This window comes from Vicugna pacos, chromosome 4, assembly GCF_048564905.1.
Source record: "Vicugna pacos chromosome 4, VicPac4, whole genome shotgun sequence".
Taxonomy (NCBI): domain Eukaryota; kingdom Metazoa; phylum Chordata; class Mammalia; order Artiodactyla; family Camelidae; genus Vicugna; species Vicugna pacos.
In genome coordinates this window covers 58,213,816-58,235,698 of record NC_132990.1, presented here as the reverse complement: position 1 = coordinate 58,235,698, position 21,883 = coordinate 58,213,816, and the positions used below count along the sequence as shown (strand labels likewise).

The following is a 21,883-nucleotide window of genomic DNA, read 5'->3' as shown; positions in this document are numbered from 1 at the left end:
TATGAATGGTTTAAATAATATATTGGTTTAAAAAAAAAAGTCACCCAAGTGCAATCTAAGTCTATGAGGCTTTGTGGGCAAATAGAGCCTTTGTGAAAATCAGGAAAAGGCTTTCTGTCCTCTGGGCAGATACAGTTCCACACTAGGGTGACTGCTTGCCAAGGACGATGGGGTTTAAAACTTCCTTGGATCCAACCTTTTTGTTTTTCCTGAAAAAAGTTGTTTCTCTGACTTTCATCTTGTTCTTAGCCAGCTGAATGAGCTTTTGGCTGTTCTGACACTCTGGGTTTGATTTAAGGCCCTCAGGCAGTTTGATTGCATCCACACAAGATAAACCCAACCAGCAGGATGTTGTGTTTTTTGAGAAAAATGGACTTCTCCATGGGCAGTTTACACTTCCTTTCCTCAAAGATGAGGTCAAGGTAGGTGCCTGAGTTGTTTCACCATCAAATTTAGAGGACCTTCCATAGCTTTAGAGAAGGTTTGTATTTGATATGGGTGTGTAAGTAGAAGCTCCAGAATAAATAGGAATAAAAACAGTGGCTTCTTACAACTGAATTTTTTTTTTATAAAAGGGAAATTGTTTTTCTCAAGGAGATTTCTGCAAAGAAGAAATGGCATTTCTTCCCACCCTAGATAAAACACAGAGAGGAAATAGAAATGCTCGTTTTTATTGTTTATTTTGACAAAAGCATAATTTCTCCATGATAGATACTTCTCATTTATAACATGTAAACCTTAAGCAGCTTGTGTACCATTTGGATCTTTGCTAGAGCACAAACACATCAAATGGTAATCTTTAGTTATGTAAAATTAAATATACTAAAAATTGAGTGAAGAGTTTAATGATCTCCCACATACCTATTATTTTCAAAAAGTATGTACCAGCATTTTGCAAAATTGTTTTCATCTGTTCACCACTCTCTGGCCTATACACACTCTAAAAAAATTTCCTAGCGTTTTAATTTTAGAAGTCATATTTTCCGTATTCATTTCTTTAACAGTTAAGAACATTTTTCTTGGGGTAGGTATAGCTCAGTGGTAGAGCGCATGCCTAGTATGCATGAGGTCTTGGGTTCAATCCCCAGTACCTCCGTTAAAAAAAAAAAAAGGACATTTTTCTTTATATAACCATAATTCCATTATCACACCCTACAAAATTAGTGATAATTCTTTAATATTATCTAACACGTCCCTATTCAAATTTCTGTGATTTTCTAAAAATGTCATCGTGAATTCAGTTAAGTATTTAAGCATAATGCATTTTTTTTAAAGGCCTCTATGTATGACAACAGGTTTGTTTAATGGCTCTGTGGGTTAGTAATTTACAGCTAGGGATCAACTCAAGAGTGAGAGCAGGGAATTTAGCTGTTACAAAGATTTTGAAGTATTTGTTAAAGGCCAGTAACAGGTCTTTTTTCCCTACTAGGTTAATGGCCTTCTCTGGAATGCAGATTCCACTGTGCTTGCAGTTTGGCTGGAAGACCTTCAGAGGGAGGAAAATTCCACCCTAAAAACCTATGGTAAGACAGCTGTAGTATCTCAGCCTTATGCCCCATAAAATTTAGTTGAAAGTAGTAGGCTGTGGAGTGTCCTTTATCCCTGCCACTTTGTCTTGTAGTGGAATCAAAGATAACTGAGGGGGTGGATGGAGACGTGGGAGTGGTCAGCTTTGATTATTTACGGACTTCAGTTAGGTATCAGTCATGGTTCTCTAGAGAATTAGAACCAGGGCATGCTGGCAGGATGGAAATTCAGTTAAGAGTTGATGTTGCAGTCTTGAGTCCAAAAGCTGTGGGACAGCCTGGAAACTCGGGCAAGATTCTATGTTACAGTCTTGAGGCAGAATTCCTTTTTTTTTTTTCCCGGGAAACCTCAGTTTTTGCTGTTTAGGCCGTAAAGTCTTACCATCCACATAGCGGAGGATAATCTGCTGTACTTAAAGTCAGCTGATTATAAAGGGTAATCACACGTGCAGAATACCTTTCCAGCAACATCTAGACTAGTGTTTGATCAAACAACTAGACACCATATTCTAGTCAAGTTCACATACAAAATTAACCATCATGGGTCATCAGTGCTTACTGTGCTTGAATGCCATTGGTGTAGGAAATCAAAATACTAACCAAAGAATACTGTGGAAATGAAAGAGAAATGGGAATAGATACGAGTAGGAATCTTCTGTAGCTTCTAAATTATAAATCAGATTGTAAATACGTATTTTTCAGTGTATATGTAATATGTGAAAACATTAGAAAATAAAGATGAGAGGAAAAAAGTTTATTTCATAATTCTATCATTCAGTAATAGTCACTGTTAAAATTTTGCCTTCTGGTTTTTATGTATACATCTTTGTATAGCTGTGATCCCATTTTTGTTAAATATGTAGGTATGATACCTGCAGCTTTATAATATCTGTATTATTTTAAATCGCTGTGTATTCATTTGTGCTGCAGTTTAGTAAGTCTTACGCTATTAGATATTTAAGGTTTCATAATTTTTCCATATCATCAATAGCAGTGCACTGAACGTTTTTTAAATAAATCTTTTCACTTCCTTGATTATTTTGTAAGTGGCTTTCAAACTTCTTAATCAGTAGAACTTTAATTGAAATGTTATCAAGAGGCTTATTTATTCATTCATTCTTTTGACGTAATAGTTCTCAATCCTGGCTGCACCTTTAGAAAAAAAGTGCCCAGACCTCATCTTAGAGTTGCATTCAGTATATTAGAATGGGGACTGTACATTGGTATTTAATTAAAAAAAAAAAAAAGAGCTTGCAGGTGATTTTTAACATGCAGCCAGATTTGAGAACCATTGATAACCAGATGTCAAAGGCTGGCCCTGTGATAGGCTCAGGATAAAAGGGTCGCACAAGAACAGCCACATCATCTGTCCTCAGAGCATGAGCACGTGATCTAATGTAACAACTCAGAGCTAGGTAGAAGTATGGTAATAGCCTGGTCAGAGAGCTTGGTTGGATTTGCTGTGATTGCTGAGGTAAGAATTAGCAAGCAGGGAGATGTGTAAAGAAAAGAAATTCCTTAATATAATTAAAATCTCCATTTACATGTGTTGTCTGTTTGATAAAGTTTGACTTTGACATGACTAGGGCTTTTCCACCTACTTTATTGGGATATAATTGACATGTATCGTGGTGTACATTTAGGATGTGCAATGTGATGATTTGATACATGCAGATACGGTGAAATGTTTATCACAAAAAGGGTGGTTAACTCATCCTTTACATAATTACCATTTTTGTTATTATTATTATGGTGAGAACATTTAAGATCTACGCTCACAGCAACTTTCAAGTGTACAGTACAGTATTGTTAACTCTAGTCACCGTGCTACATCAGATCCCTGGAGCTTGTAGCTGAAAGTTTGTGCTCTTTGACCAACTTCTCCCTGTTGCCTGCACCCTCCAGGTTTAGGTCTTGTTCTTTTAATAAATGTTGAAAAGGTGATTCCATGCTAATCTCCCTTGGATGTAACAAAATGCAAAACACCTGGAGGAAAAGAGTACTCATCTTAAGCTTAATACAGCATAGTGATGCTCGTCTAGTGCTCTTGGATTGGGTGTTTTCCTACTTTTAATCTAATCGCCACATTTTCCTCTATGTCGTTATGAAAAAACAACTTACTAAAGCCCTGTTCTGTTCTGGTAGCCTTCCATCCTCACGATCATAAAGTTCAAAGGTAGAGGCAAAAATGAACATGTATGCTTCTGGCCTTATAATAATGCTTAACATTTTATCCTCATGAAAAACTGTACTTTAACAGTTACTTGTTAATATTATTATTTTAATGAAGAGACTGAGCAGAAAGGGTCATTTGAAAAAGAAAGAGTGTCCCTTTCCCTCTCTAGCAAGTGGTATCAAGTCTGGTTCTCCGGCCTCTGCCTCTGATGACCTTCCTCTCGTTTTCCCCATGCAGTTCAGCTCTGGACTGTTGGAAACTATCACTGGTATCTCAAACAGAGCCTACCCTTCAGCTCGTGTGGGAAGAGCAAGATTGTGTCTCTGATGTGGGACCCAGTGACCCCGTACCGGCTGCATGTTGTCTGTCAGGGCTGGCATTACCTCTGCTATGACTGGCACTGGACGACTGACCGGAGCTCGGGAGATAATGCGAGTGACATGGCGAATGTGGCTGTTGTCGATGGAAGTAAGAAGCTGGGAAGTGCCTGCAACCCAGGGCCTGTGGATGGTTTGACTGAAATGGGGGAGGGGGGATTTTTATTTGATTGATTGTTCTGGTTGTTTGGTTTGTTTTTACTTATTTGTTGCTTTGGTTCGGATTGGATGGGAACACCCTCAGGTGGGGCATGTACTCTCCTGAGAACCATAGTTCCCCCCACCCCCTGCAGCCCCAGTTCCCTGTGGTACTACATCCACGGCCTTCGCATATTTGCTTGTCTGCTCTTTGAAGACGTCGACATTTCTGACCCTGGGTGCAAAGGAAGACAGTAGTAGGCTTGTGGCATCGGAGTGTCAGCCTTGTCTTTGTGCCCTGACTTAGGTTACATTGACCCTCCCACCACTCCATTGTGTTGCTTTGTTTTTTGATATAATGCTTGTTAACTATATAACTTTTCCAGTCTGTTGCATTCTAGTCACAGACATCTGTCTCATATGAGGATTGGGTTGGTGTTTTTTAATTAGGCAGAGTTTTTTGTTTGGTGAGGGAGAAGAAACTGGGGAGAGAAGCAGTCACCTGAACAGACAACTTATTTATTGCTGATGACATAAAGGAAAACTTGCATGTAAGAGTGCAGTGTGAGTTGGTGTACTAACGTCTGTTTGTGTAGTGGTCATAATGCTGACTCTGCAGTCACATGTTCTGTATCGAGGACTTAAGCAGATGTGCCTTATTACCAAACCCATGCATGGGGACGTTCTTAAGGATTTTGGTTTAGTCTGGCTTGGTTGCCGGCCTAGCTTTAAAGGTAGAACTTTGACCTTTTGGCCTTCTTGTCTTTGTCCCTGGCACCTGAAACCTCCAGACCCAGAGAGGGACTGCTCTAGACCTGGAAGTGACAATAGGCAGCCACAGCCAGAGCCCTGACACTTACTTCCCTGCCCTGAGTACACGGTGTTTAAGCTTTTTCATGGTAAAAACACCAGGAATTATTTTTAAGAATTGCTGTATATTCTCTCCTACCATTATTAGGATATTAGATGTCTTATTTTACAAATTGAACATCCATGTGTCTAATCCTCCTTCTTGTTCTTTCTCTCTCATGTGCAGACAGGGTGTTGGTGACAGTCTTCCGGCAGAGTGTAGTTCCACCTCCCATGTGCACCTACCGACTGCTGCTCCCACACCCCGTGACTCAAATCATGTTCTGTGCACACTCTAAAAAGAGCAACGACCTCGCTGTCTTAGATGCCAGTAACCAGATTTCTGTTTATAAATGTGGTATGTTCGAAAACTGTTATCAAGATTTCCCTCCTACACAAAAGAAAATTATAGTTTGGTGTTGCCTTAGCTCTAGTGTTTCCAAAAATTTTGATGTTTATATTAATATAATGATTATTGTGATATTTAATTGGCTTGTGGGTGTTTTGGAGTGGGGGTGTCAAACCTACTCTGGTTAGTAAGAGCAATTCCTTTTGCTTTATTGAACTTGAAGAGTCAGTAATTTAAGAAGAATATTCAACCCTAGAAACAACATAGTATTTCATTACATCTTTAACATGTTTTACAAAGTTTTAATTGCCTTTGCACATATTTTCAGTAGATCTCACAGCTTTCCTAGAAGCTGTGTCAGAGATGGCGCTTTCTTGTTTTATAGATGAGGGAACGGAATGCCAGAGGGTTTGCAATTTACTTGAGCAAGAATGGACGAGGACCTCAACTTAGGTGCTTTAGCGTCTAATCAGTTGTCCTTTCACAGTCCCATTGCTGTCTGTTTCTAGTTGTTTTCCTGATGTACTGGAAGAATCTGAAATTTGTGAGTTGTGTGATCGTGTCTTAATTTATACTGGCACATGGTACTGGTAGCCTTGTTTTCGAATATGTTTTGAATTCTCAGGCTAAAAGACAGGCAGAGATTTAATTTAATAACGAGAGTGATACTTGGTTATTTTCTAGATTGTTTCATTTGTAAAGTGGAGTACCTTCTAGAACCCACTAAGTGCAGGACCCCGTACCCATCGTATAAGGGAAAATGTGTATAGTTTACTATGATAGTATTTACATTTGTGTTTTCTAGGTGATGGTCCAGGTGTAGACCCTACAGTGAAACTGGGAGCTGTGGGTGGAAATGGATTTAAAATTTCCCTTACAACGCCTCATCTGGAAAAGAGATACAAGTACGTTGTTCTTAATTGTCTCTGACCTCTGGGAACAGAAGCAGCCAGCATTCAGTCCTTAATTCAGCCAACTGTTATTATTTTATCCTGTACCTGTTGCTGAGTGGAACAAGAAGTAGATACAACTTCCGGGCTCTGGCTTTTCAGTCTGGTTGGGGAAGCCAGTTACCTGTATATCTGAATGTCATATATGCTGATGGGTGGCAATGGAGCATAAGTCATAAGCTGACCTAGAACCCATCCCCCCCAAGAGCCCTTAGTTCTCCAGGGAAAATCACATAGGAAAGACGGAGATGATGGAGCAGAGGGTGTTAGCAGTGCATTCCTTGTTACCGTGTGGCTGACCAAATGCGGTCTTTGTCTCATCTCGCACTGCAGAACCTTCGGTCACTGTGTTTTTGGGCTCCCAGGTTGGAAATCAGAATGCATTTTCTAATTGAAACGATGTTATAATGATTTGGTATAATTGAGCATCTCAGGTACACTATAAGCAATGTAAAATAACCCAGGAGCCAAATTATTAATTTTAAGGCCATTTCTGTGAGAATCCAGGATTTGATTCTCTTCTACTTGATAAGCCCACGTTCTTAGTTACTACACTACTTTGTCTCCTAGGAGCACTTATTCCTAAAGTAATAGGATTAGTGAACTGAATAGAATAAATAATTGAATTTAACAAATAAAGTTTTTCTTAAATATATGCAGTATATTTAATAAATGAATATTAGTTTCCAACCAGTGTATGCTTTGGAGGGTGTCTTTTTAATAATAGTTTTCAAAGAACATTACATGGGTTATTCCATTTCACGTGAGGACAGATTTAAAGCAAACTAGAAAGTGTGAGGCAATTTAGAATATAGTTTTGCTTTTAAAAAATTGTGAGAAGGATAGCTCTAATTAAGAGATTTCATGAAGGGCATGAATACCTACCTTGCTCCTTGAAAAAGCTATAGGTTTGGGATTGGTGAAGAAGGATTGAGAATGTTGAGTGTAGTGGGCAGAGGAGTGTCAGAAGCAGAGGTGGGATCGCTCCTGCATGGAGCTGAGTGCAGTGGAGAGACTGAGTCCAGGAAGAGCGGACTGAGGAGGAAGATCAGGCTGGTGCCAGCTTCCTCAGTACACGCTGAGGATGTGCTGCTTGAGCTGAAAGACAGGAAGTAGCCATCGTGAGTTCCGGTGTGAGGTGGCAAAACGGACCCTCCTGCCTTGTTTAAATGCTACAGAAGCGGGGCATCAGAGGCGAAGAAACCATTTTTCAAGCTCTTTAGTTATTTTGATGTGAGATGCTTAGGAAAGGACTTGTTTTATCAAAACCCAAATATCTGCAGGATCCTGGTTTGAATGCTGGTAAGTGGTGACAGTGGAAAACCTCTGGAGTTTTTATTAGTGTAAGGCCTAGGGCAGGTAATTTTTTTGTGTATTCAGTTTCCTGAAGTGTTCTCTTCAAATCTAAAGATCTCAGAGAATAAGAAACTTAATCTTAAATAAATAGAAAAACCTATTCTTAAACCAGGCAAACATTACTTTTGATTTTTCTAGTATGGGGCATCACCTCAGGTTTTGTGCCCCCAAATGATAGGAGTTGGCTGTATGTAAGGTGGTTCATTCTTCCTTCATTCAGGAAATTCAGTGATATTAAAGGTTTATTCATGTCTTGGATACTCTTCAATATCTAAAACAGAATCCAGTTTGAGAATAGTGAAGATGAAGAAGTAAACCCACTGAAGCTCCACCATCTCACCTGGGTTCAGGAAGACGTCTTCCTGGCTGTGAGCCACAGTCAGTGCAGCCCACAGTCCGTCATTCACCATCTGACTGTGGCCCCTTCTGAGATGGACAGCGAGCAAGGACAGCTGAGCATCAGGTACTGCAGCACTTCCCTGTGTCTGCTGTGTCAGTAAGCTGGTCGAGTTAGGCTTCTTTCATGAGCGTAGGACGTGTTAGACTTCTAGTGAGCAGGGTCGAGGGGCGATAGCTTCCTTGTTAGACACACTTGGCAAGAGGGGTAAGTCTAGTTTCTAGTCATGTCAGAATACAGACTAAAATGTGTCAAGAAGTGGTGATAAATAGGGCAAATACCAGTAGATGAGGCAAAACATTTTTAAGATGTGTTAAAATTTTTAATTCAGCTTGTACTTCCATTTCAACAGAATAATTATTAGCCTGTGAGAATTAGCCACTCTAATTACCCTTGTTAGTTATTAAAATCAGTTATAAGGTCCGTAAATATGTATTTAATTTTGACTTCAAAATATTTCTTCCAGCCTTTTCTTCTATACATTCTGTTTGGCACTTGACTGCATTTATTACTAGAAAGTCTCCTTAATTTTTCTTTGCCAAAATTTCACTGCTCCCTCGATCTGAGTTTCATTTTGATTCCTGACTGCATCTTTGTCACATAACAGGCTTCAGAATGCTGTTTTCTCTAAGCAAGCCCTGTTGTGCAGTGGGTAGCATTGTCTGGACAGCTCTGAGAAATCATCAGTTTCCAGTGTCAAAACTTGGCACCGTAGGCAAACATTGATGTTAATCTCCAGAGTCACATATAATTAAAGGTCTACTGGTTAGCTTTAAATTCTGAACAGTGTTGCAAAATTAGGAACCTTTCCTTATTTTATACCTAAAACATATTCCAATGTAGTCATTAATGTCTAATCTTTGAATGATAATGCTTCATATTTTAAAAAGCTTGTTGTGAATGCTGGATGCAGAATATGTTCTAGCTACATGGAACACTTAACTAGGGGTTTACTTTTGAAAAACTGAGCAATTTACATTAGAAATGCCTAAATTATGCAAGTTTCTATTACAATTTTGAAATTTTTTTCTTTTTTTTTTAAATTGAAGTACAGTCAGTTACAATGTGTCAATTTCTGGTGTACAGCACAATGTCCCAGTCATGCACATACATACATATATTTTCATACTCTTATTGAAGGTTGTTGCAAGATATTGAATATAGTTTCCTGTGCTATACAGAAGAAACTTGTTTTTTTTAATCTATTTTTATATATAATAGCTAGTATTTACAAATCTCAAACTTCTAAGTTTATCCCTTCCCACCCTCTTTCCCCAGTAGCCATAAGATTGTATACTATGTCTGTTTCTGTTTTGTAGATGAGTTCATAGTGTCCTTTTTTTCTTTTCATTTCTTTTTTTTTTAGATTCCACATATGAGTGATATCATATGGTATTTTTCTTTCTTTTTCTGGCTTCACTTAGAATGACCATCTCTAGGTCCAAAAAATTGAAATTTTTTATCATTAACTTGTAAAGATCAATGCAATCATCTCATTTGCTGTAAAGGAAACGAGAAGTCGTTTAAAATACATCTAGTGCTTTGACTTTCATTTCTCAAAAGAGATTATTTTGTTCATACAAAATATTAATGTCTTTGAGGACTATAAAGTCCTTCAGTCAGCTTACAGCTCTTACTAGCTTACGTTTACTACAGCTTGTGCATTGTGAAAGGTACTCATCTAAGTGCTTCTCCGATACTAACTCACTTATGTCTCGTAATACCTCTCTGAAATAACTGTTGCTGGCGTCCTCGTTTCACAGCTGAGATGGCTGAGGCACAGAGCAGTTTGTCAGTTGCTTGAAATAATGCAGGTAGAGCCAGGATCCTGTCTCAGCCAGTGTAGCTCCAGAGTCTGTTCCCTTAACTTTATACAGATAATTTATCCACACAAAATTTGGGGCACTCTGAGTTTTTTGTAGATCGGTTAAAAACTCTGAATAAATGTTTGGATTGGCACCATTTGCTTTTATCAATACCTCTACCACTTCGTTTAAGACATGTCCACTCTTGATTCATTGACTCAGGAAAAAATGTAATGGCAGTAACAGGTTTCCCTCTTCTCATTAATGAATACTGAGATTTCCGTGGATGAATGTGGTAGTGGTAGAGATACTGAGTGTGCTTATTTTCCTACAGATTCACTGCTTTATTTAATACAGCTTGTATTTTAAGAAGACAGAAAAGGCAGGGGGAAATTCTCCAAGGAAGACATACAAATGATCAAAAAACACATGAAAAAATGTTCAATATCACTAATTATCAGAGAAATGCAAATCAAAACTACAATGAGGTATCACCTCACACCAGTCAGAATGGCCGTCATTCAAAAATCCACAAATGACAAATGCTGGAGAGGCTGTGGAGAAAGGGGAACCCTCCTACACTGCTGGTGGGAATGCAGTTTGGTGCAGCCACTATGGAAAACAGTGTGGAGATTCCTCAAAAGACTAGGAATAGACTTACCATACGACCCAGGAATCCCACTCCTGGGCTTGTACCCAGAAGGAAATCTACTTCAGGATGACACCTGCACCCCAATGTTCATAGCAGCACTATTTACAATAGCCAAAACATGGAAACAACCTAAATGTCCATCAACAGGTGACTGGATAAAGAAGAGGAGGTATATTTATACAATGGAATACTACTCAGCCATAAAAACCGACAACATAATGCCATTTGCAGCAACATGGATGCTCCTAGAGAATGTCATTCTAAGTGAAGTAAGCCAGAAAGAGAAAAAAAAATACCATATGAGATCGCTCATATGTGGAATCTAAAAAACAAAAACAAACAAACAAACAAAAACAAAGCATAAATACAGGACAGAAATAGACTCATGGACAGAGAATACAGACTTGTGGTTACCGGGGTGGGGGGCGGGGTAGAGGGTGGGAAGGGATAGACTGGGGTTTCAAAATTGTAGAATAGATAAACAAGATTACACTGTATAGCACAGGGAAATATACACAAAATGTTATGATAAATCACAGAGAAAAAAATGTGACAATGAGTGTGTATATGTCCATGAATGACTGAAAAATTGTGCTGAACACTGGAATTTGACACAACACTGTAAAATGATTATGAATCAATAAAAAATGTTAAAAAAAAAAAAAAAAGAAAAGGCAGGGGGAGGGTATAGCTCAAGTGGTAGAGTGCCTGCTTAACATACATGAGGTCTGGAGTTCAATTCCCAGTACCTCCTCCAAATATAAATAAACCAATAAACCTACCAAAAAAAAAGTTAAAAAAAAAAAGAAGACAGAAATGATTATTGGAGTCATACAGGTCTAATTGAAGGCAGTAAATTATAATAAGTTGCAATAAGTTGTATAAAGTTGCTGCCAGAATAGGAGTGGTGACTTCACAGTGTAGACACCTAGCTTATTGATGTTGTGGAAATTGTGTCACATGACAGGTAATTGCTTTTTCTGGGCTTGCACTTATAGTAGTTTCTCTGTTAGTGTATATATACTTACGCTTGTGTGTGTATTATGTGTATGTTGTATTGAAATAGGCAGTGCAGGAAAGGGAAATTGCTTGTTTCTTTTTCTATTTTGCAAAATCAGTGAAATGTCCCTACTTTTGAGAAAAATGTTCTGTTCACACCTTCTCACCTCCTCTCTGTATTTTTATCAGTTCATCTGTGACGGTAGATGGAATCGTAATCAGCCTGTGTTGCAGCTCCAAGACCAAGTCCGTGGCATTGCAGGTGGCTGGTGGCCAGATACTGAAGTACCTTTGGGGTGAGTATGTTGGGAAGGCATGTTTATGACTTACATAGATGGTTAATTCTTAAAACCATGTACTTGTATCTTCTCAGTGATACATTATTAGGTCTTATAACTACCCTGAAAACCCTGAGCTATAGAGTGGGATTATCAGATGTATTCTACCTAAATTTTCTCTTGTAATGAACTGGAGTACCCTAATGAATTTCCAAAACACATTGGAAAGTGATTTAAATTCTGTGTAGGTGTTTTAACAAGTATTGATGGGACATTATTTTACAAAGAGCAAATCAGCAACTTGTAAACCTTATCTGCCAATCCTGCAGAATCACCCTCTCTGGCTGTTGAACCATGGAAGAACCCTAGTGGAGTTCCTGTTCAATTTCCTTATCCATGCACACAGACTGAATTGGCCATGATTGGAGGAGAGGTAAGTGAACACAAGGCAGAAAAATTTACCGCTTAGGGCAGTGATCCAGAAACTGATAGCATTAGGTAGAATGTGTGCTTTGGAGGTGGACCTGAGTCTCCACTAAATCTCAGGGCAACAATGAGAAGTGATCTACTTTTCTGAGCCTCAGCTTCTCCATCTGTGAAATGGGATTAAAAGATTGCCTGGCATGTAGTGGTTAGTTGATTCCTTTCCTTGGAGGTATAAATTCAAAAATAGAAAAATGTAATTAGCAGACTTTTATCCACAGTTATATAGAACATTCAAAGTTAGTTTTATAAGTACTTTTTGCGGACAACAGAAATGTAATCTTGAAACTAGTATTCAGTAGGTTATCATTCTTCAAATATTTAGAATGCCTGTAATTGTGGCAGGTGGTAAGTTATAGTGGACAAAACAAAACAGCTGACTAATTCCTACTCTTCTGGGATTTTTAATCTGTCAGTACAGGTATAGTTATCCCCTGTGACAGGAGAAGAAAGGAAATGAGCAGGATGTAATGGCAGAGAATAGTGAGGTATTTGGGGCTGATTAGGGATGGTAGCTGTGAGGATGGGGAGACCTCCTTTTGGTGTTCTGGGAAAGCCTCTCTGAGGTGGTGGTGTGTGTGCTGAGCTGTGAAGAGAAAGAAAGCTATCTGAGAAAGGGAGAGTGTTCCAGGGAGGAGAAACTGTACGTACTGTGAGCTTAGCAAGAGCTCAGCTTATTTAAGAAACCTCATGGAAGTAATGGCTGAGCCTTAGTGATAAGCCACAGGAAGGAGTGGATTTGCTAATATAACAAAGGTTGGGAAATTGATGATTTTAATCAGAAAGTAATGCAATGTGTTTCATGCTTTGAAAGGTTATTCTGGCTGCCCAATGGAGAGTAGGTTGAAAGGTGGGAGGGTGGAAGCGACTGTTGGAATGGAGGCAGTGAGGGACTGAAATGTGATTTGAGACATACGTAGGTGATAGAAATGGCAGGGCTTGCTGGTGAAATAGCTGGCATCATACTCCATCTTGAACTGGACCAGCCACACCTTAGACATCTGTATTCAGTCCTGATTACAAGGACTTAGATGTGAAATTGAAGTATGTAGTAGGAAATTCAAGTTCAACTAGTTTGGTTAGAATTATTGTGATTTCAAATTTTTTTTCTTTGTAGGAATGTGTCCTTGGTCTGACTGACAGATGTCGCTTTTTCATCAGTGACACCGAGGTATCAAGGCTTGTTTTGGTGCTGGATCTTTTTCAGTGTTGGCTCCAAGTAGTAAAGCTAACTCTTCCCCTTGCCTCCCTGGCCTTTTATAGGTTGCTTCAAACATCACATCGTTTGCGGTATATAATGAGTTTTTATTGTTGACAACCCATTCTCATACCTGCCATTGTTTTTGCCTGAGAGATGCTTCATTTAAAAGTAAGTTTTCAGTGTGTAAAATAGAAACTAGTCCCTTTTCTACTATCATTTGTTCTTTGAAGTCTTGTTGACTTTTAAGTGTGTCACCTACTTTGGATTTTTGTTATAGAGTCCTTGACTGGAGGAAACTTTTAGAGTTCACTTACTTAGCTCCTAATCTCAACGTATTATCTCAGTTAAATCATTCCACACCAGTTAGCAAGGAGAAGGAGGTCCTTCCTTAAGCAGCACATCCTAAAATAAACAAAAAATTTTCAGGAAATTTTCTTACATAACTAATATGTTACTTTAAGTTACCATGTAGATAACCAGACTGGCAATGTGCTCTAGCTTCTTTGTAATCTTCCTTTTCTCATTATGGTCACCTTCCATCATACATCTGAAGGACTCCATCTCATGGTTTATAGGAAATCAGCTACATTTTTTTCCTTCTATTCCATGCCCCCTACCCCACTGTATGTGTGTGTTTTCTTATTTTTTTTTTTAAAGCCCACTTATTTTCTTTGCTTCTAACTTGGAAACAGGAACTCCTTCACTGACATGATCATAGTGTACTGTTAATGCTAAGACCTAGAGAAGCTGCCTTTTCCTTCCTCTGTTTTCCATGTCAGTTGAGAAGTTGTGTATGTGGATATGCGCGAGGGCTCTGAGAGAGGGCACGATCCTGGGATGAGATTATTTATCAGAAAGGCTGGTGGTCTGGAGGCTGAGTGGGAGAGCAGTGCAGCCTGGTTGTTAATTGCTTTCTTCTGCTTCAGACAATGGAGGGTATAGCTTGTGACAGTGATTCTTAAAGCTTAGCCTGTGGTGTCTTTAGCATTACAGGCAGGTCTGAGCAGCAGCCACGTTTCTAATGGGGAGTCTCTGCGGAAGGTGGAGAGGGGCTCACGCATTGTCACTGTTGTGCCCCAGGACACAAAGCTTATATTACAGGTAAAGTCAGTTTTTTCTTGCAGTGTTTCTGTTTGTCATTCGGCAGTAAAAACCAAGCAGAATTCTTGCAGATCATAGTTTAGGCTCTCTTTTCATTTGTAATAATTTATTATAAGCCTTTCCTTGCTAAGTTCTCTGTTAGCTTTCTGCAAAGGAGTTTTAGCACAGGCTCTGCCCAGTAGGTCTAAAAGGGAAGCTTCTCTTGAAAGTCACAAGTAAGTATTGAACACAATGAGATTTTGCTAAGCATGTGCTCATTTTGCAGTGTTGTGTTAGTTCTCTAAGAAGAGTTATGTTAAATTGTGTATCCTAGGCATTTAAATTTTTTTTGTTTAATTAAAAATGTCATTTATTTGATTTATTTATTTTAAGATGCCAAGGGGAAACTTAGAAGTTGTTTATCATCGAGCCCTGGTTTTAGCTCAAATTCGGAAGTGGTTGGACAAGTAAGTACCATGTATATGACTGGTTAGCTTATTGTTATGACTTATATGTGAAGACAGCAGGTATCCTATTAAAATTTTTAAAACTTAAAAGTCTGAAAACCTTCCTTACAGATGTCTTCAGTCAGATTCTCAGAGGCTCTACTTTTTCACACTTTGATTCTAATATCATGTAATATTGTCTAACAGACACTCCAGCAGAAAGAATCATGAAATTCATCATATAAAACAGGATGTCCTAGCCTAAAGGGGATCCATAGGGCTTTAGATGGCCTCTGAATTCAGGCAAATTGTGCACTAGTCTGTGTCTCTGTGTATTTATCCAAGCAGAAGGTCCAAGGCTTTCAGCAGACATAAACAAAGGGACCTGTGGCCCCAAAATGTCTCAGCCACTGTTAAGAAGGAAATGATCCATCGTTTGAATCTGTTTGGGGGAAACTCTATATTGGATAGATCTTTTTTAATGTTTTGTTAAAAAAGAAAGTAGACCTAAGTTCCATGAGGATTTTCCTTTGTGTATATATGGGCACATAGTCCTCAGCCAGCCATGATGACTAAACCACACCTTTTAAGAAGATCAATGAACCTGATACCTGACTTTTTTCATTCTCTGATTTCAGGGTGGAAATCCAGTAGTAGTTGTTTGACACTTGGGAGTTAGTCACTGTATCGTAATGAAGATATGCTGGGTCCATGGAGCTTAGTTTTTTGTGAAATGACCTTTCTCTCCATTCTGTCTCTTCACAGACTTATGTTTAAAGAAGCATTTGAATGCATGAGAAAACTGAGAATTAATCTCAATCTGATTCATGATCATAACCCTAAGGTAACATTCTAAATCTGATATTTACCCTAGCTTACTTTAGGCTTGAACTAATATGATTTGAACTAAAATGTTTTACCCCTTTTTTTTTTTTCTGGGTAGGTGTTTCTTGAAAATGTGGAAACCTTCATAAGGCAGATAGATTCTGTAAATCATATTAACTTGTTTTTCACAGAATTGAAGTAAGTATTTTGAATAATTAATGAGTATCATATGTATAATTTTCTCTCTTCTGATTAAGGAAATCAGACAGATAAATGGCTAGAGGAGAAAATCTTCTTGCTGTTCAATATTTTTTTAAATCTCTGTGACTCTTAGATGCCATGTTTACTAGGTTTTTACTCTTTTCCTTTTTAAAACAGCCTACTTAAAAAAGTAATGCTTTAAAACATGGCTTTTAGAATTACTATTTGGCTTTATTTTAGCTGTACATACAAAACTATTTCTCTTAGGAAATTGAAATCAAGTGGTATCTTTTTCTGTGACGACTTTTTTCTATATTTTTAATGAAACTTTTCTAACATATAGGAAAGTTGAGAGAATTGTCCAGTAGGCATCCTGTACTGGATTCTACGGTTCATGTTTTCTGTATTTGCTTTATCACTGTCTACCATCTGTCCATCCACCATTCATCTTTTTTCAGACAAATTTCAAGCTAATTGTAGACATCAGTCCCCTCTACCTGTCAGTACTGTACCTTGCATAGTATTAACTAGAATGTATTCTTTGTGTACAAAGTTTTCCCACAGGTCAAATTTATCTATAGTGAAATACACACATTATAAATGTGCCATTCGGTGAGTTTTGACAGATGTGTACTTCCATGTAACCCGAACTCCCATCAAAATAGAACATTTCCTTCCCCTCAGAGAGTTCCCCCAAATCCCTTCTCATTCAGTCCCTGGCCCCACCCTCGAGGCAACCACTTTCTTGAGTTTTCACCATACGTCAGTTTTGCCTGTTCAGGAACTTTGTATAAATGGAATCATATTGTATTTACTCTTCTGTGTAAATAAAACTTCTTTCACTCAGCGTGTTGTCTTGAGATTCATCCATGTTTTTGCTTGTATCACTAGTTTATTCTTTTTTATCGTTCAGTAGTATGCCACAGTGTAAATATACTGTCGTTTGTTTATTCATCCTCTCGTGGATGGACACCTGGACTGTACTCAGTTTGGGGCTGTAAGAATATAACATACATAAACATTACTGTACAAGTCTTTTGTGGACATGTTTCCATTTCTCAGTAAGTTTCTCCATTTTTTACCTTGTATGAATATTTTATAATTAAACAGTTTTCCAAAAGCCATTTTTATTTATTATCTCATCGGCACTCCTGCGTATGTATTAGTAGTTTGATAGCTGGGACATGTGTTCAGTTAGTGACCTTTTAATACACGTTTCTTCTTAGGGAAGAGGATGTTACAAAGACCATGTACCCTCCACCAGCTACCAGCACTGTCCAGCTGTCCAGTGATCCTGAGAAGAAAAAAGTTGACCTTATCTGCGATACTATGAGAGCAGCTATGGAGAACATAAATCCTCACAAGTATGTGTGCTGTCGCTGGTTGGCATCCTGTGACTAGCAGCAGTATGTGGTTGTTTTTATTCAACTTGCTCACGCTTCTCTTTCTGGTGTTCTTCGCTTATTACTTCAGGTACTGCTTATCAATACTCACCTCTCATGTGAAGAAAACAACCCCAGAACTGGAAATTGTGCTGCAGAAGGTCCACGAGCTTCAAGGTAGAGACCTGTTGACAGAGGGTGTATATTGGGGCCTTGAGTGACACTGGGTCTTCTGGTCTTCTGGAGATCACACTGACCAGGACCAGGGCCACATCACTGATTTAGCATGTGGCCTTTTGGTCGCCACTCTTAAGACCTGGGTCAATTTTTTGATGCCCTATAAAGCAGTTGCAAAAGAATATATTCATCTAGTGTCCAGTCCCGTCAGGAAAAGTTGTTCTTTTTGGTTATGTTGCTAGGTCTGTGGGTTTTTTTCCCCAAATGGTTCTGTTCTATTGTGTTTTCTTTTTTGTTTTTAAAATTTTTATTTGTATTTATTTATTTATTTTGAAGTATAGTCAGTTTACAGTGTGTCAATTTCTGATGTACAGCATAATGTTTCATACATACACATACATATATTCGCTTTCATATTCTTTTTCATTATAGGTTACTACAAGATATTGAATATATGTCCCTGTGCTATACAGTATAAACTTGTTGTTTATCTATTTTATATATAGTGCTTAGTATCTGCAAATCCTGAACTCCCAGTTTATCCCTTCCCACCCCTTCCCCCCAGTAACCATAACTGTGTTCTCTATGTCTGTGAGTCTGTTTCTGTTTTGTAAATAAGTTCATTTGTGTCTTTTTTTTTTTTTAGATTCCACATGTAAGTGATATCATACGGGATTTTTCTTTCTCTTTCTGGCTTATTTCACTTAGAATGACAATCCCCAGGTCCATCCATGTTGCAGCAAATGGTATTGTTTTATTCTTTTCTACGGCTAAGTATTTACTTTGTTTTTTACACACGGACAGGAAATACTCCACCTGTTCCTGATGCTGTGAGTGCTGAAGAGGCCCTGAAGTATTTGCTGCTCCTGGTAGATGTTAATGAATTATATGATCATTCTCTTGGAACCTATGACTTTGATTTGGTCCTTATGGTAGCTGAGAAATCACAGAAGGTATGTGGAGTTAACTACTTTGACGTATTTCTTGTTTTTGCTTATGCAATCAAGGTGGTATGAAAGCCTGCTCCCGATAGTGCAGTATTTGGTTTGCTGTTACTGCCGGGAGTACATCCCATACGGCCGGGAGGCAGCTCTGTGAGTCTCCAGGTCCCATGCTTCCAAGGGCATTCTCCGTTGCTACTCTGGCCTTATCAAAGTGTTCTGATGGCTAGATTGAGCAAGTGAAATAAAATTACTTGGTTGTTTTTAAGATGACAGGTATATATGTGAACAAATTCTCCTCTTACAAAGGAACTGTAACAAATGATTCATATTCCAGTCCAGTTCTATCATGTAGCTCTTTTTCCCAGTGGAAATTGGGAACCTGGAGAATGGAAAGGTTTGAGGCCCCTTGTTCCACCTTAGGATGCTACAGTCAAAAAGTATGAGCACCCCTGGTTGACACATTTTTAATCTTTTTTTTTTTTTGCAGCCTCAGTTTCATCCCCTATCATTCCTTTTTTTGCTCTTGCCAAAGAGGAAAATTTGGTCCTTCATTCCTCTGCTCAAAATCCTTCATGGGCTCCCCACTGCCCGTAGGGTAAAGTTCAGAAGTCATAATACTTAAAAATCCTTCCATAGTCTTGGTCTTTGTTTATCTCTCTGATCTCGTTTCTTGACGTTATCCATTTCTTTCTGCAGTAGAGGCAAGGCAGGGCTTTTGTTTCCCATCTGCCACATACTTTTGCAGGCAGCGTTACTTCTTTCTCCCATGGGCCCAGGGCCTTCCACCACTCACGCTCTCCATTCACCTGGCTTAGTCTCACTCATCTTGATTGAATCATGCCCAGGTGGCATTTTTTCAGTAAGCCATACTTTCCTCCCTGCCCACCACTCAGGGACTGGATGAGGTGGCCTTCACATGTGCTTCTGTGGCACCCCATGCCACCCTGCATATCAGCCTGTCTCCTCTACTAGATTGTAAGTTTCCTGAGGATAAGGGTTATATTGCATCCTTTGTACACACAGATACTTACTACGTTTGTTGATTGAATGTTTTGGCCTGTAGTTATCCTCTACATCACATACATGAGCATTTAATTATTTACTCTCCTGGTTTTTCTTCTGTATTGTTATTATGTGCATTCATCTTGTCTGCCCATTGAAATTGAATTAAGAATAGGAAGCAGCTCGTTAAGAAGAAAAGATGGCATAGCATGGCACAGAGCTGTGATGATCAGTATCAGTAAAAACTTGGTTGGCAGGGCCTCAAGGTTTTGTGTCCAACCCAGTGTAACTTTACCTTTGCTTTAGCACTTGATCTTTGCAAATGGAGGGCACGAGATGTCAGGAAAACAGCTCCAAGCACAATGCCTTGCACTTTTAAGAGAAACTTAGATGCATTTGTTGAATATTTTCTGAATTGAAACCTTATTTTCCTTATTAATCTATGAAATAAGTGACTATTATGGGACTTAGCTAAGAATTAGTCATTATTATTCTCAGTGAAAACTATTAATGCCCATATGTTAAAGCATTTTTACCAAAAGTTATTTTATGTTGTTTGACTATATATAATTATATATAATTAATTTAGTACATATTTTTAAATGACGTAGCCTTGGGTTTATTGCTCTAATTACCATATAGTTATTTTTTTATGTAAGTAAGTATAATTATAAACAATAAAGTCCTCCTTTTTAAAAAAATTTTTTTCTTTAAATTTTTAGGATCCCAAAGAGTATCTTCCGTTTCTTAATACACTTAAGAAAATGGACACGAATTATCAGCGGTTCACAATAGACAAATACTTAAAACGATATGAAAAAGCCATTGGCCACCTCAGCAAATGTGGTAAGTGTGAGGATGAATGTGTTTATTTCTACTTCAGATATTCTTTGGAACTAGTCGGGGTATAAATTGAAATCAAATGTTAGTTTGGATAGACTGATTTCAATTTCCACACCTGAAAATGTTAAGTTATGTCTATGCACCTTATTTTCATCATGTTTGGAAAAGCTGAGGGTAAAGCGGACGTCTTTGAATGAACTGGAGGAGCTCCATACCTAAGAAGATAGAGCAGATCCTTTTGAGTTGAGAGATCACCTTTGAAATTCACTTCTGTGTCTCAAACTCAGAATTGGTTGATAATTCACACTTCTTATGGTGTTTGCAAACACTGGAAGGAAACCCAGCTTGTCTGAGTGAGTGGCCATGCCCACCAGCAGTGCCCTGAGAGACACAGGTTTGATTGGCAGTGATGGAGTAGAACCAGCACAGTGCCGGGCATTCTGCTTCACCCCGTCCCTGACCCATGCTGGAGCCTCTGGCTTCAGCAGTTGTGACTCTTCGCTGAGGGCTGAGACGGGGACAAGGAAGAGTCCTTGGGGTGCTTGTTAAGCATTCAGCTTCTGGCTTCCTCAGAGAATCTGATTCAGCTGGTCTGGAATAGGGCTCAGATGTGTGTATGGTTAAGACACTTCCCAGGTAATTCTTACTAAGGAGGTTGAGAAAACACTGGGCTGGATGGTCATTTATCAGGGGTAGTGTAAAATTCCTTTTAAGTAGAACTCTGATCCCAATTAGTGCTTCTCATACCTGAGAATCTGCAGTAGTGCTCATTAAAATTCACATTCCTGGATTCCGTTCTCTAGATGCTCTGATTATGCAGGTCTTGAAAAGGTCCCTTGTTGACTTTGTGTAGGGACCATTGGTAGAAATGAAATCCATTGTGCTTCCCAAGTCTTAAACTTTTGTGTGTATGAATCTTATTCCTGCAGGACCAGAGTACTTCCCAGAATGCTTAAACTTAATAAAAGATAAAAACTTGTATAACGAAGCTCTGAAGTTATATCCACCAGACTCGCAGCAGTACAAGGTGTGTAGCATGTGAGACGAGGCTCTTGTGATTTTGCTTTGTGTGTTAATGGGAAGGTGATGAGGATGCTGAGTCCCTGACACTGTCCTTGGTTTCACGGTTTGTCTTCAGACTAACTAGCCTCATCTTGAGCTCCTTATCTAGGAGAATGGCCTGGACCTGTCCCTCTTCTGAACAACTTGTCCAGGCTGGAAACCTGGGAGTTGTCCCTGGTTCCTCGTTGGGAATACCATGGCAGCTTCCATCCTGTCCCCTTCCAGCCCAGCCTCACTCATCATCCTGCATCTTCCTGACTAGTGCTGATCTTTTCCATGTATTTCGGGATGAAGGGAGAAAGTTTGGTTTGTTTGTTTAAACAAACATCTGTTTAGCTTTTCTCACATGCCAGATGCTAGGCCGATGTGCTAATTCTCACAACAA

General features: G+C 38.8%; 1 protein-coding gene and 1 non-coding gene across 5 annotated transcripts in view; both read left to right on the top strand.

The window, feature by feature from the left end:
* The window catches only part of ELP1 (elongator acetyltransferase complex subunit 1), a 70,040-nt gene that overhangs the window by 12,114 nt on the left and 36,043 nt on the right, over positions 1-21,883 (top strand). For all 4 annotated transcript variants that reach the window (XR_012072168.1, XR_012072167.1, XR_012072166.1 and 1 more), the window contains exons 9-27: positions 299-422; positions 1,430-1,523; positions 3,940-4,170; positions 5,254-5,424; positions 6,221-6,320; positions 8,002-8,184; positions 11,764-11,870; positions 12,182-12,285; positions 13,453-13,506; positions 13,599-13,704; positions 14,522-14,637; positions 15,010-15,083; positions 15,828-15,906; positions 16,006-16,085; positions 17,315-17,452; positions 17,562-17,647; positions 18,452-18,600; positions 20,316-20,439; positions 21,366-21,463. Coding sequence is in view for 1 of the 4 variants with exons in the window: in XM_006213378.4 (XP_006213440.2) it covers positions 299-422; positions 1,430-1,523; positions 3,940-4,170; positions 5,254-5,424; positions 6,221-6,320; positions 8,002-8,184; positions 11,764-11,870; positions 12,182-12,285; positions 13,453-13,506; positions 13,599-13,704; positions 14,522-14,637; positions 15,010-15,083; positions 15,828-15,906; positions 16,006-16,085; positions 17,315-17,452; positions 17,562-17,647; positions 18,452-18,600; positions 20,316-20,439; positions 21,366-21,463 (2,218 nt within the window). In the remaining 3 variants the exon portion in view is untranslated. The remainder of the gene's footprint in view (positions 1-298; positions 423-1,429; positions 1,524-3,939; positions 4,171-5,253; positions 5,425-6,220; positions 6,321-8,001; positions 8,185-11,763; positions 11,871-12,181; positions 12,286-13,452; positions 13,507-13,598; positions 13,705-14,521; positions 14,638-15,009; positions 15,084-15,827; positions 15,907-16,005; positions 16,086-17,314; positions 17,453-17,561; positions 17,648-18,451; positions 18,601-20,315; positions 20,440-21,365; positions 21,464-21,883) is intronic.
* On the top strand, positions 1,024-1,096 carry TRNAT-AGU (transfer RNA threonine (anticodon AGU)). Its single transcript has one exon. It is a non-coding gene; the product is annotated as a tRNA-Thr (tRNA).